At 35.5% G+C, this 18,929-nt stretch overlaps 2 protein-coding genes across 2 annotated transcripts; both read right to left on the bottom strand.

The window, feature by feature from the left end:
- Window positions 1–5,274: 5,274 nt before the first annotated feature.
- On the bottom strand, window positions 5,275–7,688 carry LOC18010707 (WAS/WASL-interacting protein family member 1). Its single transcript, XM_006392710.2, has 4 exons — window positions 6,471–7,688; window positions 5,968–6,117; window positions 5,689–5,874; window positions 5,275–5,600 (listed from the first exon to the last, which is right to left on the bottom strand). The coding sequence occupies exons 1-4, from the start codon at window positions 7,647–7,649 to the stop codon at window positions 5,520–5,522; spliced, it is 1,596 nt and encodes a 531-aa protein (XP_006392772.1). The 5' UTR covers window positions 7,650–7,688; the 3' UTR covers window positions 5,275–5,519.
- A 323-nt stretch (window positions 7,689–8,011) lies between these two features.
- Window positions 8,012–13,462, bottom strand: LOC18010706 (putative disease resistance RPP13-like protein 1). The gene is given in 11 exon segments (XM_024150317.1): window positions 8,012–8,307; window positions 8,383–8,444; window positions 8,588–8,656; window positions 8,756–8,822; window positions 8,892–8,923; window positions 9,018–9,130; window positions 9,223–9,295; window positions 9,376–9,420; window positions 9,518–9,625; window positions 10,128–10,223; window positions 10,853–13,462. Coding segments are annotated over 11 exon segments (3,336 nt in total). The 3' UTR covers window positions 8,012–8,246.
- Window positions 13,463–18,929: the final 5,467 nt, after the last annotated feature.

Below are 18,929 nucleotides of genomic sequence, written 5' to 3'. Positions count from 1 at the left end.
TAACCTAAATGTAGACTTCGTGTGCAGACGTAGACAGTAGACTTCAGTTAGAAGTCTACATTAAGAAGTCAAAATACGGTCAACTACAAAAATAACCTCTTTTCTTTCGTAGACTTCTTAAGTCGTCAGATGAAGTCTACTATGATTTTTTTTGTTTTCAAAGGATATCGAGTAGACTTCTGGTGAGGTTTAAATAAGTCTACTTTTTAAAAGTCAATTGCAAAAATAACCTTATGTTGACTCATAGACTTAACTATAGTTCACGAGAAGTCTACTTTCGCGATATAAAAACTGAAATGTGGAGAAATTGAAGTGCGAGGATTACCTTTGACAAAATTGAGGTCCCCTAAGTTTCTCTTATCTACCCAGAACTTAAGATTTCACTGAAATTAAACAACCCAGGTGTCGAGTAAACCAGAATTCACCGCAAAAGGATGGCGCGAAGCAATGCATTTATCTCATTTTCATGGTTGTTCATGGTGGTTGAAGGTATTGAAGACGATGGCATTCTCGTAATTAAAAAGTCTTTAGAAGGTCCAAGAAGACTTTAGCCAATTAAAGAAAAATCGATTTATTAGATGTATAATGGCATTTTCGATAATAGTTTAAGTGGAAAGGATAAAATTGTGAGAAAATAACAAAAGTTGGAGAGAAAAAAAAAAAGAGGTTAGTTTTGTGTTTGACTTTGAAATATGGGTTAAATCTGAAATTCTCCCTTTAACTAAAGCTAATTTAGTCATCTATACAAATGAAATATCAGAAGGTTTAGAATTACAAACATATGGTAAAATTGTTCTTTTTTTTTCAATTCTCCCTAGCATTTATACAGTTATCGTTTGTACGTTTAGCAATATAATCCATCATATGAAATATAACTAGATATATTACATACATAATTCAGTTTCCACTCTCACACTAGAGAATCACACATTCAAATCTTACATGCACAAATAAATAAATCACATGCACAAGGAATCATTTCGATTACATCAATTACTATACAGAACCCTAATATATTTCAACCGCCACCTCCGCACCCACCTCCACAACCCCCTCCACAACCGCCGCCGCCGGCACAACCACCAAAAGGACCACCACGAACTCCTCTGTTGCAGCCTCTGGTCTTACTCTTTCCCGAGGACGTCATGACAACAAGATTTCCATCTTTCGTTCTAGTCGTTTCACCCATTTTTACGTCACCTCTCGGTGGTGATGACGTGAGCTCTTCCTCCTTGCGACACAAGTAATAGCATAAGAGAAGACCCATCGCGATCGTAGTTACAAAAGAGTATAATGGCCAAAAAAGGTTCTTCTGAAAGTGTATAATGATACAAATATGATAACTTGTCCTTTCATTTATAGGCAGCTCCAAATATGTATCCATTGAAATGGTCACGTTGAATATAAGCTTACAACATTAACCTATTTATTTTTCCGACGTACACAAGTAATTGCAGTCGAAATTTCAATCAACTATCAAATGAATGGAATTTTTCTTGTTGATTAACTTTTCACTAAAGAAAGTGTATATATTATGAGGTCAAATCTAAAATGAGATCCAAATTAATAGACTGAATAGTTGACATTCCATGGAAACAAAACATTTATATAGATTTATGAATTTAAATATTCATTGGATATGTCATTTGTGCAACAATTACACTTGATATATATAATGAAACGAGATGATTGAGTTTGTTCGAAGACCAAGCAAGCTTTTCCCGAGAAATTACGGATAAAAAAAAAATATAAACATTTGGTCTTAGGGCCTGACGTCATCACACTAAACCTTCCATCTCTTTTTTTCGAAAGGGAAAAACCCCTTCCATCTTTCTTTCCCGGTTTAACATTTTCAGCATACGAAACATCACCACCATATTGCAAAACTCAATTCTTTGGACCTTTTTGGAAACATCTACGAATCTATGATGATACAAATATGAATAAGTGTCCTTTCACAGATAGATACCCTAAATCTCCGTTGACTTTGTATGTATAACTTACGACATGTTCATAACCAATTTATTTTAAACAAAAACAATAAAGAAATCGCAGAAGAAAATTCGAATATAGATCTAAGCAAAAATGTAAAGGAAAAAAATGAATAACTCTCTTGACTATATTATCCAAAATATTTATAGCTTATTGCTAATTATATGAAAGCTCAATTATAGTGCCGGTCACAGAGAAAGACAATTTCTCCTATTGAGTTGGGCTTATGACCTATGCACTTGCAATGGAAATGTCAAATGTTGTCGCGTTTTACATTTTCTTGTTGATTAACTATAAGATCCCAAGTAAAAGATTGAAAAGTTGAAATTCCATGGAAAAAGACATTTTAGATTTTATGGTTTGAATATTTATTAGATATGCCATATGTGTACGTGCGACAACGAAACTTGATATGTATACACATTCTCTTTCTGAATGAAATAGTTTTAAGAAATTAGATAGATGATGAGCTTATTCGAAGACCAAGTGTGATTTTCCAATAAAATTACGAAAAATAGATGGCCCGTGACTTACCCAGTCCATACACATTAGTCATGCATGCTGGTAATGTTGCATAGACTCTATACATTATCCAAATTTTTAATGGAAATTTTCATCTAATATCCACATAATCTCACGACGGATAAATGATAACCGTTGCAAAATGTATGCTACCCTACTGCCAAATCATGATTAAACGTATGACAGAAATTTAGACTCTTAAGTCCTAAGCCATGCGTATGTTCCTAAATTTGATAGTGGTATAAAAACTGAAATATTACCACCAAAACAAAAAATTGATAGACAGTGAATACGAATTATCAGATCAAGTGGTATTGAAAGTGTGTTTGGGAAAGTATAGCAAACCTTTTAGTATACATACTACAATAATACTGTCGTGATAAAGAACATAATAAAATTTTACAATCTTAGTGATATTTAGAAGAAGAAAAATTAACAGTTTTTTTTAATAGAAAGTAAGTTTTTAAAATTTCATGTTATTCACAAAATCTTGATTAAGTGTTGAGCGTATGAAGAAGAAAAAGAAGTGTAAAAATAACTTGAAATCTCACAATAACAAATAGTAAATGTTTACCGATATGATTCATTATACAAAAGATCAAATATATTCAATTTCCATTCACACAAAAGATGACTACGCAACAGAAAACCTTTATATTGGTAGTTTATATTTATAGGACAAAAAATCTGTAATATTGTCCCTTTAAGACTTTTTCAAATTTGGCTACTTCTGGACATAAATACCCTTTTATAGGATTTCAAAAATTAAAAAAAAAATAGTTTTACAGTCTAAAAAATTTTAGAAAAATCAAAAAGGAAATTACGAATACTTTCTGAAATAGAATATATTTTTAAAAAAAAATTTAAACATTTGTTTTACAAATATTTTCCAAATTAGTAGAAAATGCATTCTATAAATCTATAAATTATAGAATAGGCTTTCTACTATTTCATTAGTTTTCTATTAAAAATATAGAATTAGTTTTCTACATTTCTTCTATGTTCTACAAAGCTGTGAAACCGTATTCTATAAATTTATCATTGTTCTACAGTTTAGTAGAATTATATTTCTATAGTTCACTCTTTGTTCTACATCTTAGTAGAATTGGATTTCTACGGAAACTTTTTGTTCTACAAACTTAGTAGAATCTCATTTCTACGGAAACCCTTTATTCTACAATTATAGAATACCTATTCTACAATTCAGTTAAATGAATTTCCGAAAATTTAAGAGCAGATCTAGGAGAATATATTACTTTCCTTTTCATAATATTTAATTTCCTAATTAATTTTTGAAATATTTTTTTTCAATTTAGAGAATTCTGTCGCCATTTTTTTTCTTCCCCTCCTCAATTTAGCGTTTTTCTCCTCCTAACCTACAAACTTTCACGTTTTCTTCATAACTTAGAGGAGGACGGCTGTTCGCCGGAACTTACCGGAGATAGAGAAGAAGTTCCGGTGAAGGAGGAATGAGAAGTTCTCTGAACTTTTTTTTTTACGATGAAGGAGATGGGTGGTAGGAGGCGGCTTCTACATTGTAAGAGTAATTTTTTTTTTTTAAGAATTTAACTTTTATTGTTAAATTTGAATTAAAATGGTAAAAGAGGTTAAAATATTTGTAGAAGTCTTAGGGGGACAAATTATTTTATATAAGTATTAAGGGGACAATAGTAGTGTTTTTTTGTCCTATATTTTTAATTCTTTCTTAAAATTTCATGTTATTCACAAAATCTTGATTAAGTGTTGAGCGTATGAAGAAGAAAAAGAAGTGTAAAAATAACTTGAAATCTCACAATAACAAATAGTAAATGTTTACCGATATGATTCATTATACAAAAGATCAAATATATTCAATTTCCATTCACACAAAAGATGACTACGCAACAGAAAACCTTACATTTATACAAACATTACGATCATATCAGACGAATGTGATACCATTACATAATTACACCCAAAAATCTTTAACCACCACAACCACCGCAACCTCCACAACCGCCACCGTCACCACAAAGACAGCCTTTGCCGCGGCTAAAAGCCCTGCTTGTGGTTGTCTTAGTACTTGACGTCATCACACGAACCCTCCATCTTTCTTTCCCGTTTTACCCTTTTTGACATCCTGCGACGGAGAAGAGGTCGACGAAGGTTTTTTCTTCTTCCGGCTGAGGAAACAACATAACATTTGAGCTTTTTTCTGTACAAATATGATTAAGTGTCCTTTTATATCACAAGATATGTATCCCTGAATGTCAGTTGACTTTGTATATTCATAAATAAACGATACTTAGTTCAAAACAATACAAGAAGTTGCAGAAGAAATTTCTATTCTCCCAACGAATGTAACCGTTAATTCGTTCTAATTCATAGGTGATCGATTCAAGCTAATTGCTACTATAACTAAGCAAAAATGTAGAAAAATGTCCAACTCACTCTGACTATACATATTATATCCAATATATTTTTATAGCAAATTGCTAATGTAAATGTATAAATAATCAGACAACTCGGACCACGCAACGATTCGTTTGTCTCGCGGTAAGTAAGAAGAATGAGAACCACACACATTTCAGCCCATTTCAGACCATTTAGTTGAACCATCGCGGATCGTAACTTGAGGTTGAAGCACCGGCCTCAACAGCAGCTGCAATTATCATAAGTGACCATATATGTCTTCTACGAAGCTGTTTTCAAGAAATGAGATTTATAATGAACAAGCACAATATAATCTCTCTTTCGTTCTCTTTAGGTTTAAGGCATGTATTAGTCACTATAACCATAAAAACCTTTCTTTTTCCCGTTTACAAATATCCAAAAACAGGCTTAGAAACCCATCAAACAGGTGCACAGCATAATCTCTGACTTGCAAAGATTGGTAGAACAATGCCGTTATTACGGAAACCCTGGAAACGTATCATGGAAAATAAACGGGTACCGTCTAAGTCGAGGCAAGATCTAGAATCAAAGGCAGCGATGAACCTTTAAAAAAAAATTGAAACCAGAGTTCTCTATTTGTAACTCTGCGACACCTCTGCGACGAGCTTGTCCATGAACTGGTATTTCTTGTCAAAACCCCAACCAGGATTACTCTGCATTGCCCAAGTTTCAGAAAAACATCAATACGTCTGAAGATGAATCTTATAAAAGAGAGTGATGTTTGGTTAAAGTGATACACACCTTAAGACTAAGAGCAGCACGATCTGCAAATCGTTTCACAGAATCAGGTGCACTTTTGGGAACTGTTGTGGCAATTCTATCCAGCTCCTCGTTCTGTTTCTTAGCAGTTACTCGATCAGGACCACTGTAGTGATCAACAATCTCTTTAATAAGGGGAGCTTGCGCCATCACTTCATCAATTGCTTCCTGCAAAAAGTGAAAATATCAAAGTGGTCAAACAGGGGAAAGAATATTGCATGGACCCATAAAAAGCAGATATCACAAATTGAACATGCTTACCTCCCATTCTTCTTGATCCTTGATACCCTCGTAAGCCACTATAAAAGGCTTCACCTTCTCAAGGCACTCGCGCAGAGACATTGGTGGCTTCTCATCAATGTCAGGATTCGAACCAAAGGCCGGCATCAGATATTCTGGCTCACACTCAATCTATAGACAGAGAAAACTTAGAGTCTCAACATCCATTTTCATGCAAAGCCAAACAACAACAAACAAAAAAAACACTTTTTCCATCGTTCCATTAGCTGAAAAGTTCACAATGAAAGAACAAAAAAACTCAGAGGCTGTTATCAGTCTGAGAATCATACAGGCCTATTAAGTTAACAATCACCTCAAAGCCGCCACAAGCTATGATCCATATACTACCACATTATAGCGACATTGCTTTCTCGTGAATTCACTATTCCAAATACTACTTTAAGTTTCAGTGCCAGCATTCTCTGCATCAAGTTGTAAGCTTTTCAAGAAAATCACTAGAGAGTAAGAAGCCACGGAAACTTTACCATGAGATTGGTTTCATAAGCGTCCAAAACGGCATCATTAGCAGTAGACGGCAAAGCCCTCTCGCATATATCTTCATAACCATCTGCTAGCATTTTCATAATCTCAGGTCCCATTTTGTTAGCAAATTTCTCTCCATCGGCAGAATCACCAACGAATGTACTGATAGCCTCTTGTTCAGCTTCCTCTTCCATCTTAACATCTCTCCATCCTTCACCACCTCTTCCTCTCCCTCTCCCTCTTGCTCCTCTTCCTCTTCCTCTCCCTCCACCTCTTCCTCTTAAACCGCCTCCTTCAGCTTCACCGCGTGAAAGCTGGCTCCTTGCTCTTCTTCCAGCTTCTTCAATACTCAATTTCGGCCGGGGAGCTTCATCCTTGGGCGGTTGAACCCGCTTCTGCTGATGCTGCGGTTGCGGTTGCGATCGCTGCTGCTGCTGCTGCGGCGGCGGAGGCTGAGGGCGTCGAATGTGGCGATTTTCTTCTTGTTGCAATGGAGCGGATTCCACAAAAGGCTTTCCTCGACCTGCTCCACTTCCTGGAACGATTCTCTGATTAGGTTGTGAAAACTCGCTTCCTAAACCATTGAATATGTTGTTGAGCGGAGCGGTTTGCCCAGATTTAGACTCTGTTGGTGGTGGCGGCGGCGACGATGTTGCATCCTTCATCTCCTGAAGCTTCGCAAAGACAGGCGGAGATTGCGGTTGCTCTTCACTGCTCAATTGGGGACGATGAGACTGATCCCTGGGCGGCGGAGGCGACGGAGCAGCGAAAGGTGAAACCGGGTCTGATCCGACGGATCCTCTTCCACGGCCAACGCTAGGAGAATCCGGTCTAACAAAAGAGGAAAACGCAGGTGAAATCGGGTCAGATTGGATCGGACGGCCACGACCGTGACCATATCCACCGGGAGATTGCGATTCCGACGAGCCACGTCCGTGACCCGCCGCTTCGTTAGCCCTTTCCGGTTCACGATTGATACCGAATTGTCCCCTTCCAGCGGCGGGAAATCCTCCATCTCCACCGCCGAATCCAGAACCTCGTCCACGGCCACGGCCAGCGCCGTCGGAGGAAGAGGAGAAATGAGAAGTGGGTTGGATTAGAAATGGAGTCTGCTTGACTATTGATGTAAGGCTAAAGACATTATTAGGGTTTGATAATCTTCTTCCTATAGCACCTCTCATCTGGAGATTTCTTCAAGCAAACAATGGCGATGGAAGATTTCGAGGGTTTAGACTTTAGAGCTACTGTGTTAATTCGACATACAGTATTAGTATGGGTTTTCACAAACGATGCCGTATCACGTGACCAATTATTGCATATTTTCAGTTCCGGCCCTAAATTTTGTATAACAGACGAAAAAGGATCTATATTTTCGATCAATCTAAGAACGCCCTCTAATTAGAGCTGTTTGGCCAAAAGTCATGCTCGTCCGAGTTTAGCAGCAACCGTCGACATAACAATAAATCTAAATCATCTACACGAGATAAAAAAAAATAAAAAGAATAACGAGATCTTATCCATTACGAACACCAACAAAAATTTGGTTTGAGAAAGATGATATAACTCAAATGAGTCTAAGAACTCAGAACAAGAACTCCAAAATTCAAGAAGCATGTTCATGGTTGCTTTTGCTTTCCAGATACTACAGAACTGGAAAGATAACTGCTCTATGAAAATAAAATAAAAGATAACTGAAAAATGGTAGAATTACTAAATGAGAAATGAAATGCTGCATCACTCTCCTTCATCAGCAAAAGCCAGTATTGAGTCTGTTTCTCCTAGTTTGTCGATGGTGAACGAGTGGTTCGTGATCTCACTGGTGTCTTTGAAGGGCTTACCCTGAAGAAATCAAAGATATCATATCAATTTCCGATATTCAATGAAATATTTGTTGCAAAAGAGAACTAAATGTACCTTATGGGCTGAGATCCTAAGACTATTCCGCTGCAGTTGAGCGCTGCAACTGCACTCTCTGCCTATTTCATCCCCAACGCAACAATAACAACAACAAAATAAAAACAAAGAATCATAAGCCTCTGAGAAATTTAGCTTTACTTGTACACACTAGTGGAAGAAGAAACAATAGCTGCGGTTTTTCAACAGGATCTGAGGAGCTTACCATGGCAAATTCAACAAAAGCTATGCGAGTAGAATGCAATTGGTCACCAAGAAGCCTTATGCGAGTAACCTGTATGAAGGAAGAAGTGTTTTTTTTGTTGCATTTTCAAATTTCATATTGTCTTTGCGAGAGAGAGAGGACACAGTAGTTTCCGGGTTCTAGACTGACCTCACCGCAAGCAGACTCAAAGAAAGTTTTGACATCATCTTCATGGCCTGCAAGTTTATAGAAGCATCTTAAGACCGGGAACAAGTACGCAAATGCAAAATAGACATAAAAATTAACCGATAGAACATGTGTTTACATTCTTGTACACATCTCCCTTTCATCTTCTGACTGAATAAAACACCAAAGGAAACCATAAGTTTAGTTTATAAAAAACTCAAAACGTGAAATCTAATTTCACAAAATGGAAACTCTTGTTTTATACTCCGGGGAGAAATGTGGGATTCACTGTAAGAATAGTAGTTTTTGAAGGTTAGGCTCTAACTGGGTAATAACAGATCATTGTTCCACCGACACTTAGAGCCGCCCGTGCACCTTCTGTTTTGGAACAGATTCTTGCAAATGTAAGTCAAAGTTCACATTGAATTTTTTAGTAAAGAAGACTTAAAAATCCAACAGCTTTAACTTACGATCATCAGAAAACTCAACAAATGCAAAACGAAGAACCGAATTTGGATCTCCACAGATTCGACAATCAACAACCTTCATAAGAAAAAATGCAATTTCTTTTACTTCACTGAAACTGAGTTGAAAGGAAGAGAATCTTGTAGTTTTGAACTTACTTGCCCATAGCTGCTGAACAAGCCAGCCAGGATTTCCTCAGTCACCTAATTGAAGAGAAGAATGTATAATTACAATAATACAAAAATAAATTCCGTTTCTGCAAAAAATCTGAAGAGAAAGTGAGAAGCCTAAGTAACTTACACTCTGATCAATGTCAGATACATACACTGTTCTTCTAATACTTTTTTGAGCCTTAGAAGCTCTTCCAGTTAACCTCAATTTCCTCCCTTGGTTATAGTTGGTTCTTCTCTGTAATCCAGAGAAAAAAAAAACAGGAAGTTTAGCAAAATTCAATTGATAAAATGTCATGTAAAGATCATGTAAGAGTTGCAAGAATTGACAATGTAAACCAAATTAAAAACAAAGTTTTTCTATTTGAATCATCGAATGAACCTCCAAAAAAGAGGTTTTCAAGCACAAAGAACCCAAACTAACTTCATTTGAGAAACAACATTCCGAGAAGTAATCAATGTGATTCAATGCCGAAAAAAAACCATATGAATACAAGCAAACCCACTTAGAATAAGATTCATTTACAGGTTCAGCAACAACCAAAAACCTCACCTTTTTTAGCAGGATGCAAGGGTAAAGCCATTATTAGGGTTTGACAATCTTCTTCCTAAAACACATCTCATCTGGTGAATTCTTCAAGCAAGAATCGAAATTCGAAAATGACGATGGAAGGTTTGAGTATCCTAAGAGTGTTGAGACTAGAGGAAGGGGTTTTCCCGATTCAAGGGAACGACGTTACTTGAATTGACAATAATCCACTAATACCAAAATTAGTCCCTGTACTTTTAGTATTCTCGGATGAGAGATCACTAGTTTCTTTCATTTCAGGACTCCCCTGAAAAGAAATAATGAAAATACACAGAACAATTGAATGAGCAGAGTAGATTGGAAAGAAGGGTTTCATAATCTGCAGATGGCAGGAATAAATCCATGGCGAAATAGGACAAATGTAGTTACAAAGTACAAAATTCAAGTTCTCTGCAATTCTCGCATTACAAATAAAAGTTCGAATCAAGGAAAATGAGATAAAGGGTTTGACATTCGTCAGACTGAAAAAAATTTCTCTGGCATAAATCAAATCACGAGATTCCTGCAGTTTGAGATTGCAAGTTACAGGTTGTGATGTTGGTGTAGGCTTCTGCGTAAGAAGCGTCAGATCTGGGCAGTCGCTGGTTCTCAACCTTCTTAGGGACCTGAAATCAGGTAAAAACCTCATCTAAGAGCTGAAATGATTGGAACCTGCACTTGGAAACGTTTTAAGTTTTTTCGAGTTTAGAGAAGTACCCGAGAGAGGAAGTGTAGCAAGAAATTCATGGCTTCTATGTATTATTAGTTTAGTGGTGGAAGCTTTGGGTACTTGTAGGCATCCTGCTGAAAAACTAAGCTTTTACTCTGATGAATTTGAAGAGAGATCAGAGATGGGAAACGGCCCGGTAGATCACTGGTCAGTTGTGGACATCTTACTATGAAAAGTTCCTCAAGATTAGGGAACAGCGTTCCTCCGAAGACTTCTACATTTACCCACTCTTTCCAATTTGGCATGTCTTCAAATGTCAGCATCTTAAGGGACCTAAACGGCTGCTGATCTTGATGAGGCCTTTCAGGATGGCTGGTGTAAAATTCTGAACCTATGCTTTTCAGCTCCCTCATTTTTGAAATGTGAAGATCCTTGAGAGCTGATAGTCGCCCAAGAGATGGCAAAGACTTGCACAATTGACATTCAGAGAGACCTAAGGATACGATGCTAGAGAATGAAGGCTCACTCATCCACGCCGGGAAACTATTTCCATAATATTTTGTTATGGTGAGTGCCTCTATCTTGTTATGTGGACGTAACTTCTCAAAGATCGCGTCTTCGTTCAGCTTCCCTGAGATTTGGTTATAGAGAGGACCCGATGTTCTCCAGGTAAAATCTATCACTTTTAGATGGATCTTGGTCTCCAAATTTGCTTCTTCTGCATCCCTGACATCCCCAACTCTATGCAGCTCAAGAATGGTAAGTTCTCCGCGAAGCTCTATGAGATCGCCAAGTGCGGAAATCTTCGCCCCTTTTCCATCACCAACAACGAAAGTTGTAAGAGTATGGAGCCTCTTCAATCTACCAATTTGTATTGGCATCTGTTTCAACCCCGTTGAAGTCAGACCAAGATGTTCCATCCTGATAAGATTGCAGATAGCTTCGTCCAGTTGGATCAGATCGGGACAGTACGAGAGTAGAAGTGTTTCAAGATTATACAGACAACAAACAGATGTTGGAAGACTCTTGATATTAGTATTAGAGAGGTCTAAGTACCGGATATGCCTCATATTCTTGAAAATATGTGGGGGCCACTTCTCGATACTATAATGAGACAAAGACAATACACGCAGGCGGGTAAGCTTCGGGAGTATCTTGTCGCTGACCGTGCCATTTAATTTGCAGGATTTAGAAGTATCTTCAAGGCTCAAAGGAAGAAAAGTTCGCAAAAACTTTGCACCGGGCACTTTCTCAAACTTATCAGCTTCACCACTATATTGTTCACGCAGGTACGACAGGTGCCTTGTTTTTCCTGTTATCTCTTCAATTCCATCCTCATACTTAAAGCAGAACTCCCCCGCTGCAAATTGAGCCAACTCGTTGATAAGATCATGCATTATGAACTTTGTCGGTTTAGTACTGTCTCGTTGGAAAAGCGACCTTGAAACTAGTTCTGAAAAGTATCCATCTCCAACATCTTCCATCCTCTCTATGGTTTTGTCCTGCTCCAAAAGTCCCTCTGCCATCCATAAAAGAACTACATTATTCTTATCGAAGGCATAACCTTTTGGAAATATGGAGCAGTAGGCAAAACATCGTTTCAGGTGAGGCGGAAGGTAATGATAGCTGACTCGTAAAACAGGGAGTATCTTGGTCGAATCGGTTGGAGCAGTCCAGATCTTGCTTTTTAAGATTCTCTTCCAGTAACCAACTTCTACGTTAGACCATAACAAATTGCCAAATTCCTTCGCAGCCAAAGGTAGACCATTGCACTTGGGAACTACCTTTTCTGCAAGGGTTCCAAATTCTCGATTAAGATCCTGCTTCTTAACACCATGTGGCTGTTCTTCAATCAGCCTCCAGCAGTCTCCAGGTAAAAGAGGCTGAAGTGTGTGTATGCGGCTAGCATGCACGTGTTCCGCCACATGGTGACTTCTCGTTGTCACAATAATTAGGCTCCCCTGAGCAGCAGATGCAAAGGGTTGGCATAGCAGATTCCAGTCCCTAAAAGTTTCACTCCACTTCCACAGATCATCAAGAACGAGCAGAATTTTGCTACTTCCTAACTTCTTTTTCAACTTATCCTGGAGTAGATTTAAGTCAGTGAAATGACATGGTCTTGAAGTGAACGACTCGTAAACTATCTTGGTAATGCTTAAAACATCAACCTTCTCTGACACATGAATCCAGGCTTTTGTAAAATGATTCTCAAACCGCACCTCATTGTACAGGAGCTGTGCAAGCGCGGTCTTGCCAACTCCTCCAATGCCCACGATGGCTACCACGGATATATTGTTATTGTTAGTGTCTAAAATATCCGCCATCAAGAATCCCATGATATTCTCCATGTCTGTTTCCCTGCCAAGCACGTCTTCTTTGCGTATTAGAGAAGATGTTGTCGTCGATCTTGCTATGTGTCTGCACCTTGTGTCCGCTTTCAAATTGAGGCTATTTTTCCGTAATTCTAGTTTCTCGAGCCTCTCCGTGACCATCTGAAGCTTGGACTTCGAAAGGGAGGGCACACTGTCAAGCCGAAGCCAGTTGGTAGCTTCTTTTCGACGCCATGCTTCTGTAGTAATATCATCAAGAACATCCTCGGCCTCGTAAACTGCATCTTTCACCTCATTGACCCAAGTTTCAACTGCCCTCCTCGTTATTTGCTGATCCGCCGCATCAATAAGCACTTCATTTATTGTCAAAAGTGTGGAATTCAGCCTCCCCGGTATGGTCTCATTTTGTCCTCGCCCCTTGAAAAAGTTTTCCACAGCGAGAGTCGTTAACAACTTCACCAGGCTTTGTAGGACAGCTGATAGAATCATCGTCTCGGCGATCGGCATCCTTTCAGTCTTTTAGGAGTGCCTAAAAACGCTCGTCAAACAATAAGGTTAACTTTTGTATCCTTCTGTTGAACTTCTTTACAACATTTCTTACTTTTGCATAGAAACCTTTAGGGTGATGAAATCCACCCCATTGACTTTAAAAATAAAGAAATACAAAACAAGAAGCCCAACTTGTTGTACCACCACTATTGATAAACAAAACTACGTAGTAATTGCACGTTACGTCATGCAAGATGCAACGTCGTGCATATATATATATATATATATACGCTCTTTCTGTACGAATTTGTTGCCATATTATTAAATATTCACATATCGCGGAAGAAGTATTCAATTGACCAACACAATGAAATGAATACTGATACCATATGTTCGCTAGGCGTTAGGCGTTGGGCGGTTGAGGTGTATCTAGCGCTTAGCAAAGAAAACAGAGATTAATCGGAAATTAATTGTTATGTGTGTTCATTATTTTAAACTTAGATATACTAGATTTTATGTATAGCATGAGTATTTTGTTAATAATAATTATATGCAATTAATTATATTTAATAAGATTTTTTTATATATTATATTTTAAATAAAATATTAAAATATTACAGCATTAAACTTAGTGGCGGAACCACATACAGTTTTTTGGGGTCATATGCCCCCAGTAAATTATTAAAAACTGATGTAATTTATAAAGTAAACTATGAACGCCCCACTAATAAACTCATATATGCCCCATATATGCCCCCAATGAAAAAACTTTCTGGTTCCGCCAAACTCATAATTTTTATATAAATTATAAGGTTTTTTTAGTTTTGTTTTGAATATATTTATATATATATTTATATATATATATATATATATATATATTTGTTTATGTTTAATTCTATATAAACTTAAAAACACATTCTATAAAAATAATTCTATATAAATCTAAAAGCACAAATAATTATATAAAATAATTCTATATAAACTTAAAAACAGAAATTATACTACAAAATTCGATAAACAAAAAAAAAATCTTGTGCAGATGTACATGGTAGAATCTAGTAATGATTATTATTATAATAAAAATAAAAAATGAATATATTAATTCCAAAAAAATCAAAGTAATTTTAATTCAAATTAAATTACTAGCTAATAGATTTAAATAATAAGGAGTATAAATTTTCAGAAAAAGTAATAACAAGTATAGTAAAATGAATTACGAGTTTTAAAATGAACGATAATCCATGTTCTTCAGAATTCAGATCATTTATATGGTCCAAAAGATGGCGTCATATCTAGTTTGAAAGAGACAACTTAGAACTTGCAAATCTGATCAATGAAAAAACAGAAAGCACTAAAATTGGAAAGTGGAAACTAATTGAGGTATTGGACTTCAAAATTGCCTCATTGTTCGCTTCATCATGTTCATAGGGAGAAGAATAATGCAGCAGATGCGTTGTCGAAGAAGGCTTACGTCTTACGAGAATGATGCGTTGTTATTGATTTATTATGTTCCTTCTTAACTTGCCTTTTGAATTTGATGCATTACCCTTACACTATTTAAATAATTTCGTAATTGATAACCAAGTGGTGGTGGTAGGTGAAGGATCGATTCTTCGCAAGTGCAGAATTATCTAACCACTCCTATTTGGTCAGTCTAAGATGGTGTCACACTTTAGGTTTATTTGAAAACCCGATGAGTGGGTTAGTCGATGGTATCACTCATCCAAATGATTAATCGGATTATGAAAACTCGGTTTACCCTTGTTATAAGAAAAAAAAAGGACGTTATAAAGTTAGATGTTTATAAAACAAAGAATAGCACGTTACGTCGTGCATAATGTTATATTTGTAGCCTCTTTCTGTACGACTTTGAGGGCATACTATTACTCACATAGCGTTTAAGAAATATTCGCTTGGCCATCATAGTTGACATGGAGAAGATCCTCCATATATATTTTTTTTCCTTATTTATTCAGATAGCGTGTAAGAAGTATTCACTTGGACATTATAGTTGACATGGAGAAGATCCTCCATATATATTTTTTCTCTTATTTATTCATATAGCGTGTAAGAAGTAATCGCTTGGACATTATAGTTGACATGGAGAAGATCCTCCAAATATATATTTTTTTTCTTATTTATTCATATAGCGTGTAAGAAGTATTCAGTTGGACAGTATAGTTGACATGGAGAAGATCCTCCATATTTTTTTTTTCTTATTTATTCATATAGCGTGTAAGAATTATTCACTTGGACATTATAGTTGACATGGAGAACATATTTATTCACATAGTATAGCGTGTAAGAAGAAGTGGGCCAACTTGTGGTACCAATATGAAATTATTTACGACTTTTTTTTTGCTTCTCGTTGGGAGATGGTAAAAAATGACCAGAATCAAAGATTGAAATTTAATAGAAGGGCTGGGACTTCGGTTACCGAACCAAACCGAATTGGTTAGTTTGATTATCGGTTCACCGCATTGATTTGAAGACGCTGCCGAGATTAACTGATAACTCAATCAAATTACAAAACCCAAAATTAACCGAATCTTTGTTCTTTAGAAAAAGGTTAAAGTGGGTTATTTTTGGATAAAATTCAATAATTTCGGTTAAGTTTAGTTCAGCTAAACTCGGGTATTAGTGAAATTCTAGTTATTAAAAAAAAAAACAGTAACCGAGAAACGAATCAGATCGATCCAACATCCAAACTGGAACTGAACCAAAATTCTCGGGTAAGTGAACTCACCAATTGGATATCTGGCAATCGGTTCAGCTGAGAGAAAGAGAACTAAACAAACTGAAACTGAGAATCTCGGTTCGGTTCGATTAGATTGATTATCCCAGCCTTATCAATACTATAAATATTATCGATAGTTGTGAATAGTCTTACTTTAGAATTTGGAGAAATAATCACAAAACATTATGGTATTTGTTTTGTTCTGAAAACTTATGGAGTTATGGTTATCTAAATAAAGACCAATCTTCAAAAAAAAGATCAAATATGCTAGAAGATCGAAGATAAATTTTTTTCTTTTCCGAAAGTTTTGGTATTTAAATCAGTTCAGTAATCCTAACCGATGATGTAAACTTACATTATGTAAATGTATGAGGTATATCAAAACACTTCGTAGTAAATTGTCCACACTTTCGTGTTCTTGCGGACATTTTTTGCATCCATAATTTATCCTTCTATTCTGTACTTAAATTAATACCAAGCTAGACCTAAGGCTTTATTTGTCGCTTTCTAGGATTCATCGATATAACACCACTATCCCACATTTATTTTTGTTAATTTTGGTTTAAAAGATTTCTTACTATTATTTTAAGGGTTAATTAAATGAATAATCAAAATCCAATAATTGATGAAGAATATAATCACGAAAATCAGATAATTAAGCAAGTAACAATGTGGAAGTTTTTGGACGAAAATACCATTATGGATAAAGGGTACATTGGCAATTGGAGAGAGAATTTTTTCACAGACGCACCACACATGTTAGTTATTACTAGGGCTGGAATTATTATCCGGTATCTGATCCAGTATCCGGTCCTATCCGATCCGTAAAAACAGAATATACGTGGAGTTTGGATCCGGATAGTGAAATTAAGTAATCAGTTATTTCGGATACAGATCCAGATAATAGAAAATTTTGAAATCGGATATCCGTTATAATTTTTATATTTCAGATTGTGAGAAAAAAAACATGAAAATAGATAACACATGGATATGAAGATAAATTAATTTCTCTATTACTATTTTCTCTTTTGCTATGTAAACTTTTAAATTTTTTGCTACTTGAATGCTATTTGAATGCTTTTTAATTTTTGCTATGTTGATACATTTTAATTATATACAAAATCGGATATTCAGTCGAATATCCGTAAATATTTGGTTCAAACCGGATATCCGGTCTCCGAATATCCGGAGTTTTCGGATCCGGATCTGGATAGTAAAATTGATTATCCGGCGAATCCGGATCCGGATCCGGATACCTTGAAAAGTCCGGATATCTGGCTCTGTTCCAGTCCTAACTATTACTATGTTTTGTCAATATAAACAGTATAATCACTAACATAACAGAGATTAGTAAGAAAAAAATAGACTGTTTATTATATTTATTTTGACACACATATTTTTACCTCGCAAATTTTTTTTTTTGTTGCATAACTTAGATACTGTTAATTGTTTAAACCATATAATAGAACCTAAAAACATCATTTTATTTCACGTCTAACATAATTTTAATTTCAAAAAACAAACTCGAATTTTTATTCATACGTCAATAATGATACTAATAACATAGAAAATCTATTTTTTATCAATAATATAGCATAACTATTTTTTAAAAAAAAAAGAGATAACAAATTGAACAATTTAAAAATATAAATTGTCTATAAAAAAAACATAGAAGCTTTTGCATTTTGCTCATCTACATATTAACTCATTATTTACAACGTTACATTCGTCTCTAACTGAATATGGATTTGATAAGTGTAATAGACTGCGAAATAAGATAGTACAATAAGGGAGAAAAATGAATATAATGAGATATTTTATATAGATTTTCTATATATTTTGTTATTTTTATCAAATTTTTTGTTAAAATCAAATTTATAAAAATAGACATTCTATACTCTCAATCGAACAAGACACTGGAAGAGAAGAATGGTGGTGAGACAAGAGAACAACCAATCTAAATGATTTGTTACCGTTAATTCCAATGTTAAAATTTTTTAAAATACTGACATTCAATAAAATATTAGATCTTTCATACACAATTATAAAAGAATGAAAACTCACACTCCACCAAAAACAGACTCTGTTGGCGATTAATTATTTTGAAAAAGAAGTGAAACTCACAAAGAGAGAAAAGTAAAGGTCCAAAAGAAAGTAAAACTCACAAGCTAAACATTCAAATAAGACAAAGAATATTAAGCAGAAGATGAAGATTATAATTGGAAATGGAAGAAGAAATTAGAGAATACGAATGTGGTGAAAAAGAAGTCAAGATGATGATAAAGAAGAAGGAAAAGATAAGGTGGGAAAAATAAGGATTTGGAGAAGAATAATTAAAATCATAAAGAAGAAGAAGGAGTTAAAGAAGACGAAAGTGATGAAGAATAAGAAGAAGAAGCCGAAGATGATGAAAATACGAGGGATGATATTAATTGATGTTAGCGAGTCACTACTTTATTTCGTTGTTTTGGTTGAATGACTAATATTGTTGTTATATTTATGTTTAGATTTTTATTGGTAACAAAATTAATAATTTAATGATGTAATTAGTTTATGAAACATATTTGCCCGGGTAAATTGCGGACTAAACACCTAGTTACAAAGAAAACACAGTGATTAAGTCAGTGTTAGTAAGTTTATACAAACGAATTTGTTTCTGAAAAAATCGGTATTTTGTATTTCCAGTTTGAAACCAATAAATTTGTTTCCTGTAAAAAAATCTAAATTTTCTGATCGAAATAGATAAGG

This window comes from Eutrema salsugineum, unplaced genomic scaffold (genome assembly GCF_000478725.1).
Source record: "Eutrema salsugineum unplaced genomic scaffold, Eutsalg1_0 scaffold_7, whole genome shotgun sequence".
Classification (NCBI taxonomy): Eukaryota; Viridiplantae; Streptophyta; class Magnoliopsida; order Brassicales; family Brassicaceae; genus Eutrema; species Eutrema salsugineum.
The sequence above is the reverse complement of the archived record's forward strand: the minus strand, read 5'-3'. Positions and strand labels throughout refer to the sequence as shown.